This window comes from Zalophus californianus, chromosome 1, assembly GCF_009762305.2.
Source record: "Zalophus californianus isolate mZalCal1 chromosome 1, mZalCal1.pri.v2, whole genome shotgun sequence".
In the NCBI taxonomy this organism is placed as follows: domain Eukaryota; kingdom Metazoa; phylum Chordata; class Mammalia; order Carnivora; family Otariidae; genus Zalophus; species Zalophus californianus.
In genome coordinates, this window is record NC_045595.1 from 32,187,067 (window position 1) to 32,203,103 (window position 16,037).

Genomic DNA, 16,037 nt, shown 5'->3' on the forward strand with positions numbered 1-16,037 from the left:
ATACAGCTTTAAAATATTAATCATATTTTCCAACTATTAAGATCCTTTAAAAAAACTTCATGTCAAGTAGGGATGGAAAGGACTTACAGAAACTGCCAGATTAATTACAATGAAAGTAACTATATTCAGCACAGCCAAGCTGAATCTTTCTTTCAAGTCTTTACATTACACATTACACATTACACAACCATGCCTATTCACATTACACAACCATGCCTATTCACATTACACAACCATGCCTATTCACATTACACAACCATGCCTATTCACATTACACAACCATGCCTATTCACATTACACAAAGACAACTCATGATACTACATGGCCAAAGTTACAGAGGCAGTTTTGCAAAGATCGTCACAGGTGTATTCCACCCTCAAGGAAAGCTAAACTTTGGTCTGCAAATGGGTTTGAACAGAAATCTCAACTTCTGTCTGTACTTAAAATGAATTGGAGCAGGCAGATTAGGGTTAGCGCAAGGAAGGAATTTCTAATGATAGGACAGGCAGCCCCAGAAGGTAGTGTGTTTCCCGTGCGTGGAGGGTTTTGAGAAAGGGTCTGATGGCCAACTGCCGAGGATGCTGAAAAGCTCTTCAAGGATTAGATGGGATAAGCCAGAGAGCTGTCCTTGTGATCATTAATGACCCTTCCAAATGGAGTGGTCTATAGGCCTGGATAGCTTTATTCATTCATTAGTTAATGGCTCTCCCAAAGCAACCAATTTTTGAATTTTGAAATGAGCTTATCCAACTCAGCGCCTCAAAAAGAAAACTTTCTTGCAATTCTTTATAGCCAAATGATGAAACAGACACACGTCTATTACCTTGTTGGTCAGATTTCATAAGCAGTTACTAGGGTGAAAGCCTGAGTGGGAAAATATCTACTTCACGATCTTTTTCTCAAATCTATGAGTTTATTAGTTTTTAAATACCTCCTAATTTAAAAGTAAAATAGAAGCACTAGAGGAGGGAAAGCTTTGTCTTTCCCAAAGAACTGGCATGGTTTTTTATTTTTGATGGACCTGTAAAAATTCTATAAACTTTTGTTCTAGCCACCAAGAAGCTCAGAGTCAATGTAGAGCACAAAATAACAAGGATAGGGCCCAAGGGCCTGATAATGCATCTTCTAGTTCCAATGCTGGCCTTGTTTTGGTACTCTGAGTTATGTTTTTGGTGGTTCTGACTTTAGATTTTACTGTATTACATGTTTCTTACAGATTGGGTGATCATGTAATTAATTGTCCAACCCAGGACACTTAGAGAAAGTAAAGGGTAGCTATTAATAACTTCTCCTGACAACAGATGTGAACTCGGACTGTCTTTACAGATCAGAACATATGCTCACCTCATCTACAGGGCATGGGTCATAAATGGGATTCAAAAACAAATAAAACATTTAAAGACAAAACAATGATGCCCCATTCTCATGATGGCAAATCAGTAGCATTACATACTGGTTGAGATCAAAAACCATTTGACCAAAATTAGAAAGCATCTGGTTTCTACAGTTTGCTCACAAGGACACCATAGTCCCATGTGTATGGCAAGGCTACTTCTCTTTTGTAGCTTTAATGCTTTCGGGGGAAAAAAAAACAAAACTAAAAATGCTGCATAAAGTATCTGGATGCTAAATACATCCTTGAATTGCATGAATACTGTGAAAAAAAAATAAAAACAATCCAGCGTTCTTAATAGAGACATACCTTGGATACTAAAAATGGGGCTCTACATTATATTCAAAGGGCTCCTCAAACTGGGAAAAGGCAGGTTGCCAGTGACGGGGCCACCACTCCCCTCAAATTCCTTGAGAATCAGAAGCAATCCCTTCTGTGTTCTGCATAATGAACCATCTGCTCCGTGAATTTCTCTGCGCAGGCTTTTAAACTGAGATTTGGATCTGATTTTCCCTTTCCTGTGTTCCTTTCTCTTGCCAAACTGACTTCCCCACCATTGCCATTGTAAACTTAAAGTTTTCTGAGGCAGACTCCTTCCTCAATTCACAGGGACATCCCAAAGAGCAAATAACTTGGAAGAGCTTTAATGAAATGATGTCGGTGCTGACACTCAACTAGGTGGATTGTATTCTTTTAAAACCTCCCATAGCAAACAGCACGGACCAGGACCTCTAATTGAAGTCTTTAATGATCAGTTCCTAACTTCTGAATGTGAGGATCTTTGCTTTACTTTGAAGCTCAAGATACTTTCCTGCTGAGATCTTTACACTGGGTGATTTTCTTTGTCTGGCTCATTCCAATTATGGAGTGATTTATCTCTCTCCACTTTCCACATTACCTCTAGAACTGCTCTAAGACTTAAAAAAAAAAAAAAAAAAAGACCAAACACTTCTTTTGAATGAAGTATTCTTGGGTCACAATTTCAAAAATGTCCACTTGTTGGCAATATCCATATCCTTATGACAATAACAGCTCACTGTAATAATAATAATTTGGCTCATGGTAGCCACCAAATAGTTTTTAATTTTTAAAAAGTGTGTCATATTTGCTATTAGCTTAAAATGCTTTATTTTAAAGCTTCAACAATACAAACAGCTAGGATTTATAATGGACTTTAAAAAACAAGTTGTAGAACAGTATATGTAATATGATCCTTATTTTACATTACAGAATACTTATTTCATATACTACATATTGCATGACAAATCTTTTTTAAAAGCCCAAAGTGATACATATCAAATCATTTTTCCGTGGTTATTTCCTCGTGGGGAGTAGGTGGGAGGTAGGAACAACGATGACCTAAGTTTTTTATATCATATAGTTTTGTGTCTGGATTTTTTGAAGGCATGTACTATGTTTATACTATTATCTAAACAACTACCACAAAATACTTTATTAATACTCTATTAATAATCTAATGTTTTGTGTTTATACCCATAGTTACAGACTAGAGTCTATGTCTTATAGCTCTTTAATTATCTTTGTAGAGGCTAATATCCTGTGGATGTGAGATAAATGTTGGACTGTGAGCAAAAATAAATGAAAATAAATAGATCATCATCTGTGATTTGTACTAACGAGTATTTATTAGGCCGGGGCCTACAACAGTGGCCTAAAACTATGCTCTTTTTTGGTTAACACGATTCATATTTTTTCTTATAAAAAAACGGGAAGCTCTGTCAACACTAGGCCCTTTTCCTACCTGTGAACAACCAGCTAGGTCTGAGTAGCACCTTGCACTTAGTCTCCACTACCCTGCAAGACAACCTTATTATACTGTACCAACCCACTTCCCTGTTTTACCCTCTTGTTTCGGTCTACAATTCAGTCTGCTACCCCTAATGTAGGTTGTGAAACATAAATGAGTAGTGTGCATGAAATCACTTTACATAATCCCAAAACAACTAGGTCTTAAATATGGTTATTGGTTTCTACATCTAAAATCTATCCCTATTCTATGAAGACTTCTTGGTTCTCCAGCCTATATACATTCAGTGGCAATAATATCACGTATTATCTTCTGTCCCTTTAGATTTGCTACACCTTAGATCTTTACAAAATTTGATGTCATTCCTTATGGCAAAATTATGATTTCTTAAATCTCCTTATAAACACACATGTCTACTGTGATAGATGCTAGGAAAAAACCCCATCAACTTCATTTGAACATGTACTAAGGCTATGCTAGTAAAGACAGCCATAGTCATATAATGAGAATTATCCCGAAAAGCAGGACGCTCCCAATCTGCACACTGTCTGGTCGTGGGATGGACTTTAGGTGTCTCACCTGTAAAACATCTAGCTTGATTCCAAAACTAATTCCTGACTTGGGGCTCCTAGTCACTTAGGCTCTGCTAATGCTGCCCTGGGGGGGGGCGGTCTCTGTGCCCTTTTTGGCATTTTAGTAGCTACCTGGAAAGGCAACAAGACACCTACAATCTGGATAGAAATGTCCAATTTCTTAATTTCCTCAAGAAAATCCATCTGTTTACTTTGTTAGCCTACTATACCAAGCTCAGCAGGCAGTGAGATATGCCTGAATATCAAATTATTAAACAGACCAAACGATACAACAGCATCTATTGTTTGGAAGATGGGACTTCTTTTTTTTTTAAGATTTTATTTATTTGTCAGAGAGAGAGAGAGAGAGAGCACAAGCAGGGGGAGAGACAGGCAGAGGCAGAGGGGGAAGCAGGCTCCCCGCCGAGCAGGGAGCCTGATGTGGGATTCGATCCCAGGACCCTGGGATCATGACCCGAGCCGTAGGCAGACACTTAACAGACTGAGCTACCCGGGCGCCCGAAGGTAGACAGAACTTTTAATAAAGGACCATGGGAGGAAATAGACTACAGGAGACGGGGCCTGGGAAGAAACAGATGGGATATTATCGGTCTAAGCAACCCTAGAAATCCACTCCCTCTCGAACTGGGAAAGAGCTCTCCATCTGCCTCCAGCTAAATCATTCCCTTCCGGAATGTGCCACTCGTGCTCTCCCAATAATGACAGCAAGAAGTTCTAGGACTTACTCCGGTCTGTTACACTCGCGAACAGCAGTTTTGATGCCCCCTCCACACGTTCTTGAGCAGGTTCCAAAGTGACTCCAACTTCCCCAGGATCCATCAGTCACGGGGGCCTCCATTTCTTTGGGGACACAAAATCCAAACTTGCAGTGCTGTATTTAATAAGGGGAACAGTGAGGGAGAGCTCGGTACTGGAGACATCGTAGGACCCGCTGTCCTTTTGAGTATATACCATACTTCATGTCCCACCTCCCCCCAACCCCACCATACGCTGGTTTGAAATGCTGCCATTTCATCATCTATATGAATAATGGAAACAGTAGGGATTTTAATCTTGTACTTATAGATTTTAGGTCCTGTCTTCATTTACCACTTGCTTGAATAAAACCAGCCAATGAGTGGTTGGCTCCAGGCTGTCAGGCTAACTCCAGTGGCCGGCTTCGAAGTGCTCAATTAGTCTACTTGGAAAAATGAGGAGAGGAAGTGGGCAGACTGGTTGTAGACGGGGCCAACACGAATTCCTGAATTCCTGGATTTGTAGAGCGAATCTCCATTAAGAAGGCTCAGAGACATTGTGAGCCTGGTAAAATATGTTTTAATGCTCCCCGTGGATTTGAAAAGCCAATTTTAATTAGGTGGGAGAGAAAAAAAAAAAAAAGTAAGTTACATGATTCCTATAAACTCACTCCGCCAAAGCACACAGGATGAGATGAGAGCAAAATGGACATATTACAGAGAGCCCTAAACTTTATGGCTTTTTTGTTACTAATGGTTTCAGATTCTCCTGCCTACAGCAGGAAGAAGGCCATGATGCTTAAGACAAAACAAAACAGAATAAAACTCCTCAGCAGGACAAGGGATTCGAGAAGCCCATTTCAACCCTCTGCCATTGTTGGGGTGTGAGGCCCTGACACAAAGCCGAGGTCACTGAGCAGCGGACAAAGGCAGAGTGGAGGCAGTGACCGCAGGAGGGTGATGCCCCGCGGCTCGCTCAGATCTCTCAAGTGGAGCTGACGGTGGCCGCCGGCCGTGATTTATCTGCAGGGAGGGCACAGGCAGAGGCAGAGGCCCACAGCAGCCGGGGGTGGAGGGGGGAGTGTGCTGGGAAAGTGGGCAGCACATAAGATGCAGGGGAAGGTCCCCAACTCAAGGGGCAGCCACACAGAAGGCTCGGTGAAGGATCAGAGAGCGCAATTACGCTTTTTCTATTTTGCAGCGCCCTCTCTCTTGCAATGATTCTCCTGGAGTATCTGTATCCCTTTCCCTGGGCTGTGTGGCTGAGGCTTAAAAAGGTTCTGTATTCAAAGATCCTGGGCAACGCCATGCCCAAGAAATGTGGGCAGAGGGAGAGGTGATGACGTTATTCTCTGACATCCTCTTACATTTGTCTTTACAGGGGTTGTGAACATTTATTGGAATATAGGCACATAAAAATAAATGAGAAAGGTAGCTTAGTCTACAGCACCACCATCCAATGAGAACGTGCCATAGGCCACATATTTAAAATTTCTTTTAAATGTTTAGAAGCCACATTAAGTAAAGTCACATAAAAGTAAAAAGAAAATGGAAATTAATTTTAATACCTTTTATTTAGCTCAGAATATCTGAACATTATTATTTCTGTACAGAATCAAGATAAAATTATGGGTTTTTTAAGATTCTTTTTCTCATACTAGGTCTTCAACACCTGGTGTGTATTTTCATTTAAGCACATCTCGGTTCAGACTGACATTTGAAGTGCTCACTAGACACCTGTGGCTATTGGCTGCCATACTGGACAGCCAAGGCCTTAGAAGGACAAAGCTTGGCAGGACAATGATCTGGTGGGGAGCCATGGCTCTTCCACAGACTAACTCTGTAACCCTAGGTGAGTCCCTGACTCTGTTCCCACAGCTGAAAAATGGAGATCAACCTGCCAAAGTTGTCTTGAGTAGAACACAAGACACAATGTATCTGAAGCACCTAGTACACAGCCAAACCCATAGGGGACCTGACTTAAATAAAGTCAGTAGGATAATGGCAAATATTTACACAGCTCTAAGGATTGGTCAGGCATTGTTCTAAGCATAGATATATATATGAACTTAGTCTTCCTAGCACACTATGAAATAGGTACTCTTATTACCCCCATTTCTACAGAAAAGAAAATGGAGGCACAGACAAGTTGATGCCAAACATCAGTAAGGGGCAGAGTCAAGACCGAAACATAGACAATCTGATTCGAGAGTACACTCTTCACTGTGACATGTGTGGCCTCTCAATTGCGAGGAAATGGGGACAATGATTTTGGCATGTAAACAAAGAAAAAATTAAAATAAAAGCAAGATGAATGACATGGTTAGGTGAGGCTGAGACTCCCAAGTTGTTCACCCAATATCCATTCTCTCTTTTATCCTTGGAAACAGAATCTATATTTCCCCATATTCTTGTACAGATAAGAGTGGTCAAAGAGATGTCAGCAGATTTCATTGGGTGATATTCCCGGGAAGGTCTTTTTGCCCCTTCATCACCTGCCCCTTGGCTTCATTCTACCTGGAACTCCCACTTAATGGCTGGAGTTGCTGCAGCCACTCTGTGACCTTGAGGATGAAGTCCATTTGCACATGATAGTTGTACAGGAAGAGATTAGGAACCTGGGTCTCTGAGATTTGTGGAGCTGCCACAACAGTCCATAACCTGCCTAGTTTTGGACTAGTTTCTTTATGTGTCAGAAAAGAGCCAATTTGCTTACATTACTATAATTGGGTCTGACCTAAACAAAACTCCTAGTTAATATTCAGTTGGGGTCATAGAAGATGACCCTCAGATTCAGCCCTCAAATCTTGCTGCTAGAAACACATTTTATAAGTTCTACAAAGTAATGAGAAATTCCTATACTTCTAATTAAAAACTGGTCAGCAAATCAAATATTCCTTACTGATATGACCACTGATGGGTAGAAAGAGGAGGAGAAGAAGAACCTTAGAATAAGAGGAAAAGTGCCTGAAGTGACAGAGGCTGGAAATCAGGGCTGTTTGGGAGCTATTTCCCAAGATTGTCTATTTTACCAGGCAAATTCAACAAACAATTCTTAACATACTGGAATAGCCACTACATCATAACAAAGCACTAAGTAGCTGGTGGAGTCCAAGCCAAAATAAGAGCCAACCTTTTCTAAAAGTGTCCAGAACAATTTAAATGGTATTTTCCTAAACTCATCTCTTTTAGGAGGTTGGAAGAGGAACCCGGAGGTTAATTTTGTCCCAAGGAGGCTTAAAACAAGAGTTTCAAACATCGACTCACGAATGGGGTTAACATGAAATGTTAATGGGCTTAACAAGAGAATGGAGAAAATAAAGAGAATTAGAGTCATTCATCAAAATAACATTGTGTCAGCAGCCCAAGACAGATCACTACTGAGGGAGCAGGGCCAAATGAAGAGAAAGAAACACAAAAATTAACCCCACCTCAAAGGGAGTCAGAATCGGCTGGAGAAAAGGCATAGGACTTTACTGCCAATTCCAAGAAAACAAAACAAAATGAAAAAAAAAACACAAAGCATTTCTATGCCAACAATCCGCCATCTTTGGCATTTGCAACAAGCATAAATGCTCTTCAGGGAAATAAACACACATATGCCCACATCTTTAATAAAAGCTGCTATACTTGACCCCTTTTCCAAAACAGAACTACCAGGGTACCTATCATGTTCTCCACACAGTTGCTTCTCAGAGAGTGTTCTGAGCCTACCCTTTGGAATGCCTTGAAGTCTCTTGCTCTTGCTAAACACAAGTGTACATGGAAAACGACTTCTGAAAGACCTCCCAAATTTCCCCATCCCTCAGGTATAAGATTACCCTGCAATCCCTTATCTTCTTGCTTCTGCTACAAAAGCAGAAGATTAGAAAAAGATACAACAGACATCCTCCCGAATTCTTTCGTGTCGCAGGGTTGACTGGGATACCACACCGCTATTGTGAGCTTGGTAGCCTGTTCACCGCAATTTCACGAAACATAATTCACTTCATCCTATTCCTGAAAATTCTTTGTTATGGTTTTTCCAGCAATAACATATATCAGAAATAGACATAGTAGGTGGGTGTCTCAGACTGGCTAAGAACCATAACACAAGACCAGTGATTTTTCTGAGATCAAAGAGAATCAATTTAAGTAATAGAGTGGGCTGGCTCTGACTCAAGCCAACTAACCAAGTCATCAACTAGGTATAGTCTGTTGTCATCTTTCGGCAACTGCTAGCACCCGTCTGGGTCACTGTGCTTTAGCAGGACTCTGAGGCCACATCGTCATTTTGTAAGAATGAATGAATTCTTAATGGCTGCCATGGAAACCTGAGAACCATAATCCCACTCAAACCTATGATCTTCTGGCCATCAACATGCTGAGTTAAATCTCTCCCACAAAAAGTGAAAAATTTACTCTGGCTAAGGAGATCTATTTCTCTTTAAGCTAATGAAAGGTGCAAAAGCTGTTGTGCCCATGTCCATATGTAGTTTTGGTTGGGCTGTTATTGGAGAAAGCTATATTCTCAACTGCTGAGGTCTCAGCCATCAAGAAGTGAGAACATGAGCTGACTTAGTCACCAAGTAAGTCAAGTATAAAATCAGCTTCATTGTAATTTTTAATTTTTTGTACTAAACTTTAAAATTTTTCAAATAACATTCATACCCTCCAGCTCATGTAACTTTACAACCACCATGGCAGATGAGTAAGGAAGCCACTAGTCCTCCTGTTTGACCACTGGAGACTGAGGAGCTCAGGGAGTTTGAGGTACAACCACCACAGTAGACCTGTGGCCCCTTCAGACAAAGCAAAGGAGGAAAATGGGGTAGGGAGGGGCTGGGGTATGGGGACACTGCCCTAATGAGCTGAGTGACCTTGGACAAGTCACTTCTATTTCTGTTCCCGCTCTATAAAATTGGGGAAGTGAGAGTTAAAGTCTGTCACTTCTGAGGACCCTTCCATGGAAACATTCTGAGTGCTAGTCATTCCTCCAAAGTGGAGGCAAACAAGAACAGAATATTAGAAGTGAGTAAAATGGACAATGGGAAGGAGAGAGAAGAAAGGAAAAATACATGTAAGGATGACAAGAGACTCAGACTAAAGCCCAGGGATTACATCATTGATGAGTGAAAGAATGCCATTTGCCATAGGGATAAAAAAAAAAAAATCAGGTTAAGATCCAAAACTTTCAGTAGCCAATGTTTTTGGGTGATGATGATGATGATGATGATGATGATGATGATGATGATATCGCTACTATACTAACTTTTTACGTTTTAGATGGATACCAGGTGCAGAAGTTTGTACTAATCACACTTCTAGGTGTGTGGGGCATTGTTATTTCAGGGCTGTATAAGTAGCAGATTTTTTTTTTTTTGGTTATTAACAAATAGTGGGAACCATTATAACCAACTCAGGACTTACATTTGCATATATCCCAGGTGACATCACAGCTCCTTAAAGGGACCAACACAGGCTGGAAAAAGCCTGGTATTCCAGTAGTGAACAAAGGAAGTTCACTGTATTTCTGTGTTTCCTTGATTTTTAAAATCCTATTTATTTTATTTGAGAGAGAGAGCGAGAGTGAGCATGAGCTGGGGGAGGGACAGAGGGAGAGGGAGAGAATCTCAAACAGACCCTGTGCTGTGTGCGGAGCTGGATGCAAGGGCTCGATCCCACAACCCTGAGATCATGACCTGAGCCGAAATCAAGAGTCAGTTGCTCAGTTGACTGAGCCACCCAGATGCCTCTGTTTCCTTGATTTTAAGATGCTCCATCAACTTAAAAACAGCCTTCCACTGCCACCTCCAAAAGAGACAGAAGAAAAAGAAACACTGTCCCGCATTAAACTAAAAAGGATGTCGGGATTTTAGGAATGATAAAATGAGAGAAAGGATGTTTTCAAATTAAGGCAATAATGTTAGCCCTGTGTCTTGTATCAGTATTATGCCATAATGTAAGTTTTCACAATTTTCAAAAGTACAGTTGAACTTGTCACCCTCAAAAAGTCTGATGCATGCTAAAACACACTGCATCAGCATATACTCTAAACAATGGTGACTAAGCCGACAGCTAACATTTTGCCCATTTCTGCTGCCCCAAGACAAAATAACGGATTGGGGTGCTACTTGCCTTTCCAGGCTCACACTCGGTCCCATCTGCCCAGGGCGTGTGCTGAGTCCGGCATACTCCATCCACATTATTGCACCAGAGTCGTCTACACTGCATCTGTTCAATTCAGTTAAACAACAAGTCAGTGACAATGTGATCAGATGATATGGAACCAGGCAAGGATTGCCAATAGGTTAGAAAGGGACTTTTTTTCCCTTGGTGTGACGATTGATAAAATATTCCAAGGGCTACAGAGAGCAACCCATGAGACACATTTCTATGTCTGGTAGGACTTCAGGTGGTGTAAAAGGGGCATGTTTGCTATCACGAGTAACGCAGAAAGGAATATAATCACGGGAAGGTTTCACTCAAACATTTTTATTATTTCCATAGAATCACTGTACTTCCCAATTCACCATGCTATCAATCTCCGAAGTCTCTCCCACCAAACCAACCAACCAGAGACCCAAAGGAAGAGAAGGGGGCACCTCAGAGAAGCACATTTTTTTTTCCATTTGCATCCTGATAACCACTGGGTATCATTGGTCCAAGTGCCCACAACACACACATTAAAATATCCCACACCCCCCAGTTGAGCTACCATCAGAAATGATTTCAAGCCTCACATGGTCATAGGGCACAGCCCTGACAAGCTAAAAGCTAAAACAGGGAAACAGGTTTGTTTCACGAATGACCTTTACTGAATCTAGAAGAGTCCCTATAATAAAGGTCACCTGGACAAATCAGTGGGGAATGAAAGGAGACAAGGAGAGGAAAGGGCTGAGCTGTGCCATTACCAGCCCTGTTACCCTGTCCTCTCTGAGCCCCCGTTTCCCACATGTAAAATGCAAATGATAACGACATCTGCCTTTTGGGCTGTCACGACAGTGAAGTGAGAACGTGCAGGTGAAGCACCACCTGACAGCGAGCACTATCACTGTTGATCGTCATCATCACTACTAGTATTGTCATCAATAGTCAATGGACTGCTCTCCACTTTGCCACCAGTGGTCTATGTTAGAGTGAGAAGCCTGTGGAAAACTGTGAATTAAAAACATCCAGAATCAATGGATGAAGGCAGAAGTGGCCCCCAAACACTTACCATATATGGGCACACCTGAGAACCTGGTCCAAAAATCAGTTCACATTGTTTATTCACGTTGTAGAGGAGGCCTGGCAGTTGGGGAGGCAAAGGGTAGGGTCTGGATTCAGGTTCATTCAGCAAGCACTCGCCATAACCAGTGCTATGGAAAGCAGAAAAATACAGATGGTGAGAACCGTGATGAGAAGGGGCTGTCAAAGGGTCCAGACGAAAGTGAAGGCCATCCTGCCATTTTAAAGGTAGAGAGGATAGTTCCTTTATCGAATGTGCTTTATTCTTTACATCCCAGGCTAACGTCCAGAAGGTGAAGCTCTATTTCTGGAACTTGTTTATGGAACTCTGGCTCTCCATACAACACAGTCAGTAGGAAATACACAGCTTTTACAGCATTTGCTGCATTTCAGGGCAATTATCTGTATTTTTACCCTCATCTCCAATAGATTGTAAGCTTCTTAGGGGCAAAGATAGTGTCCTTTTCATCCAAGCACGGGGCTCAAGAACACCATAGCAACAGATCTTTAGTAAATGTTTGCTGAGTAGAAGAGTGAGTAAATCAACAACTATAAGAAGAAACACGTCAGGTCATCTGGTTAAAAAGAAAAACAGCAACCCTCCAGTTCTTTGACTTTTCTGCAAACACCTCTTCTGGAAAATTCACACCTGGTGAGTTCTGATTAATAAGCCCCCTCTTCCCTGTGGCTGGAGAAATATACACCCAGTGACCTTGGACAATCACTTAACCTTTCGTACATCTGGGAGAGAAGAGCAATAAATCTGTGACACAGGGATATGGTATAACGTAATTGGATCTTTGAGCTGACTGGCAGGAAGCTTAAAAAACAAAACAAGAAAAACAAAAGAAAGAAGGAGAGAGAAAGAGTGAGGGAGGGAGGGAAAGAGAGAGACAGAGAAAGAATGTTCTCAATTCAACAACCTGGTGGTCTGTGTGATTTCCATCCACCCACATAACCCTCTTTGGGGTCATCTCACTACCCCTCCCTTTCTGGAGCCCAAATTACTAAGTGAGAGCCACATGAATATCTGTGGCCTTCCCTCATCATGGAATCACATTCATGGGCCCTCCCCCAAGACCCGGACAGACTTCAGAGCTTTGCCAAGAACAAAGCCACATTTACATATTCTCTTTAAGATCCCGGCCTTTTCTTGAGCTCAGTCTGTAATCTTCAAAACTCTGGCCAGGAGAGGAACTGCACAGATGTCAGAGAGTATTTTTTTTACCTCCTCCCAAGAATGTCAACAAAAAAATAACACTCCAGAGGAATGCTTGACTCAACATTTTCTTTCCCACAATAAGTTCACTACACAGAGACCAGACACTAGAAGCCCGGGCTCAAAGAAAGTTTAAGTCTTACTCTAAAAACTCAGTGATATATTTTCGACTACATTTTGACCACATCCAGGGGTTGGTGTAGAAGTTCAACGTCGGAGCCATGACATGCTGGGGACTCTTGACTCCTTCTTCCTTGCACTTGTTGTTGTCATCATGAGGCATGTTAAACCTAAGGCCAGCGAGACAAAGACAGGAACATTAATAAATACCAAAGTACCGGGCTACTGCTGTTGCTTCAAGAAGGCATCTATCTAAGAGAAAAACGTGAGCTGCTTTCTGCATTATGAATAGGAACTCACATCCTGGGGAGCAGGAGAAAACTTCCTAGATGGTTCAAGATGGACTAGAGCAGAGAACGTAATTCTCACCCAATTTAATACAAAGTGCCTTTAATGTATAAAAAAAAAAAAAGATGTACAGTGGCCCATTATCTGGGTTAGGTGTCCTTTTTGGAATTGCAGATGCTCTGAGCGTGCTGTAGTTGGTGCTAGAATACAGTAGTTGAAATTCCTAATAAGCTGTTAAAGGCCAATTTATAGAGTCAAGAATTTAGCAAGTTATGATAACACTGTGAATATAAAGAGTCCGTCAAGTGTCAAACCTTCAAGCCAAAAGCTTTCTAATAAGAGGCTCACTATGGGTCTTGGCATCTCCTCCTTCTGGGTCAGGTTGACAAATGATATAGCTGTGTAGGTATATCATTATAAAGGTATGCAAAGTTCATGCACAATAAACCCATTAAGGAAAGCTGCAAGCATGGAAACCAGAAGCATGCCAATTCAATTGGCTTAACGCAGACAGGGCAAATAGTTTCATGCTTCCTGCCAATGCCAATTGATTGGTACTGGCTTCCTAAAAAGTTGGGCACAAAAGGATTCTTAAACTAATCCAGGTTCTGTCCCGAGAAAAGGCTATGATGGACTGCCAATGTCCTCTCGGGCCTGGGAGGGAACTCAGCAGCAGCATTAACACATACTTGCCATTCTTGGCTTCGCCCAGGGAAATGGGGGGAAAAATGATAGGAAGCATTTCTCAATCTAGAAACATCAATTCTATGACCCACATGCCATTCTCAGCTCCAGTAACGAACTCAGAGGCGCTGTCCTCTCTGGATGACTCTCCAGTCACAAAAATGGTGCATGTGGCTAATTTTGCATTTGGGGGGAGGAATGCCCTCCACTAGTTCATCTTGCAATAGGGAAATCAGTGAGCCAGACAGGAGTGTGTAGACTTGTTTTGCATGCATCTAAAAGCTGGGATAAAAGCCTGTCAAGTCCATTCCATTCATTTCTCTTGGGTTTGGTTTTCTTCTTCTTCTAATACAACTTGGGCTCCTCAGTAATTGCCTGATGAAATAATTGCCAGATGGAAATTACGAGATAGAAAACCTTCATCAGTCTAGGTTAAAATGAATAGTGGTTCTTCATGCTTAAGAGTCCATTTTCTTAAAAGAATCACTGCTCCCATTTCCCGTTCCCAGCTGCAAAGTCAGTGTCATACCTACACCAAGAAACCCCACACAAGCAACACGCCCAAACATTCGTTGTTTGTTTTTCTGTGGTGTGAAGGAGCTGGTGTTTACTCATCACCCCAAACATGCCTACATAAAATCAAGTTTATTTCATCACATCAAGAGAAAACTTCTTTTCATTCAAATGTCAGGCACATTTGCTCACAGCAGGGGCTAGATAATATTATTCACTGAGCACTTCACTAAAAAATAATAACCAAGAGTTTTTTTTTTGCATTCACAACGTAGCAGGCAATGTGTTAATTGTGTTAGATGCTTTATTTCATTTAACTACCTTATGTGAAAAGTGCTATTACTACCCACATTTTATAGATGAGAGAACATGAGTTGTAGAGAGATTGATTTACTTGATTAAGGTCACATGGGTGATGGGGTGAGGGAGCTGAGATTGGAAACCACTCCAGTCTGATTCTAAAACCCCTGTGTTTTGGAATATATATAAAGCATATTCCCTCCTGTTAGACAAATTGTGGAAGATTTGTCAGGAAGACTGTGGAAGGACTTCTGTATCCAGCAGAGTCAGTTATTTCCCAAATTCCTCCTAACTCAGATCTGGTGCATCTAGAAGCAGGTATGAGAAGGTAGGAGCTGCTTTTGAAGCATCCAATGATACTCAACAAATAAAAGATCAATTGCTTTTTTCTCCCCAACAGGGTTTTATGTTATCAGAGATTCATGACTGTTAACAACTTAATGTTTAATCTTTAAAAAGTTCATTAGAAAATCTGCTACAAAGTACTGTAGCAAATTAAAAAAAAAAGGATATTCATTTTCTGTTAAATATAAGCAAACCTAACTATATGAGACAAAGCATCAAAACAAAAAGAATTCACTAAGGGGCCAGAAATACATTTTTTGTTTAGCTAATAACTCTCATCATTCACCAATTATTTCATTTTTTTTAATTTCCTGATACTTTGAGATGAGGTGCATAATATATTAGCCCCATCTAATAGTGAGGGAAACAACAGATAATTTTCTCAAGTCAAAGAGAATGCAGAATTAGAACAATTCAGTCCAGAACTTGAGTATCTGGCTCCCAGCTGATTTCCTTGTTAGAGCTGGTACCCCAACATTAACAACTAGACTTTGAGCAATTTAATATTTGCTAAGGTCGTTTGACAGGGAAACAATATCTATCATGTGGTGATTATGAAGTTTAAGGGAACTAATGTAAATAAAAACTTCTAGACCAATGCAAACGACATGGTTTTTGTGGGGGGAGATGTCTGTTAACTGTATAGAACCATACAGCTGGGGCTCCTCTATGGCTGAAAATACTCAGTTTTGCTAATCAAAATTCTCACTTTCCTTAAAATGTCAACTTTATAAACTGGTTGTCCTAAAAGGAGTTTATAAGCTCTTGTGAGGAAGGAATTAAAAGGAAATTAACTATATTTCTTTATAGTATACCTTTCTTAACCATAGATTATGGGTAATTGTTAATCTATTAATCACACAAACTCTCA

The 16,037-nt window shown here is 40.9% G+C and overlaps 1 protein-coding gene across 9 annotated transcripts in view; it reads right to left on the bottom strand.

Annotated features, from left to right (window-relative positions):
* The window catches only part of ADAMTS9 (ADAM metallopeptidase with thrombospondin type 1 motif 9), a 160,762-nt gene that overhangs the window by 109,881 nt on the left and 34,844 nt on the right, over positions 1-16,037 (bottom strand). For all 9 annotated transcript variants that reach the window (XM_027585859.2, XM_027585860.2, XM_027585862.2 and 6 more), the window contains 4 exons: positions 13,060-13,206; positions 11,687-11,828; positions 10,606-10,701; positions 4,480-4,625 (listed from right to left, as the gene is read on the bottom strand). In XM_027585859.2, coding sequence (XP_027441660.1) covers positions 4,480-4,625; positions 10,606-10,701; positions 11,687-11,828; positions 13,060-13,206 — 531 coding nt within the window. The remainder of the gene's footprint in view (positions 1-4,479; positions 4,626-10,605; positions 10,702-11,686; positions 11,829-13,059; positions 13,207-16,037) is intronic.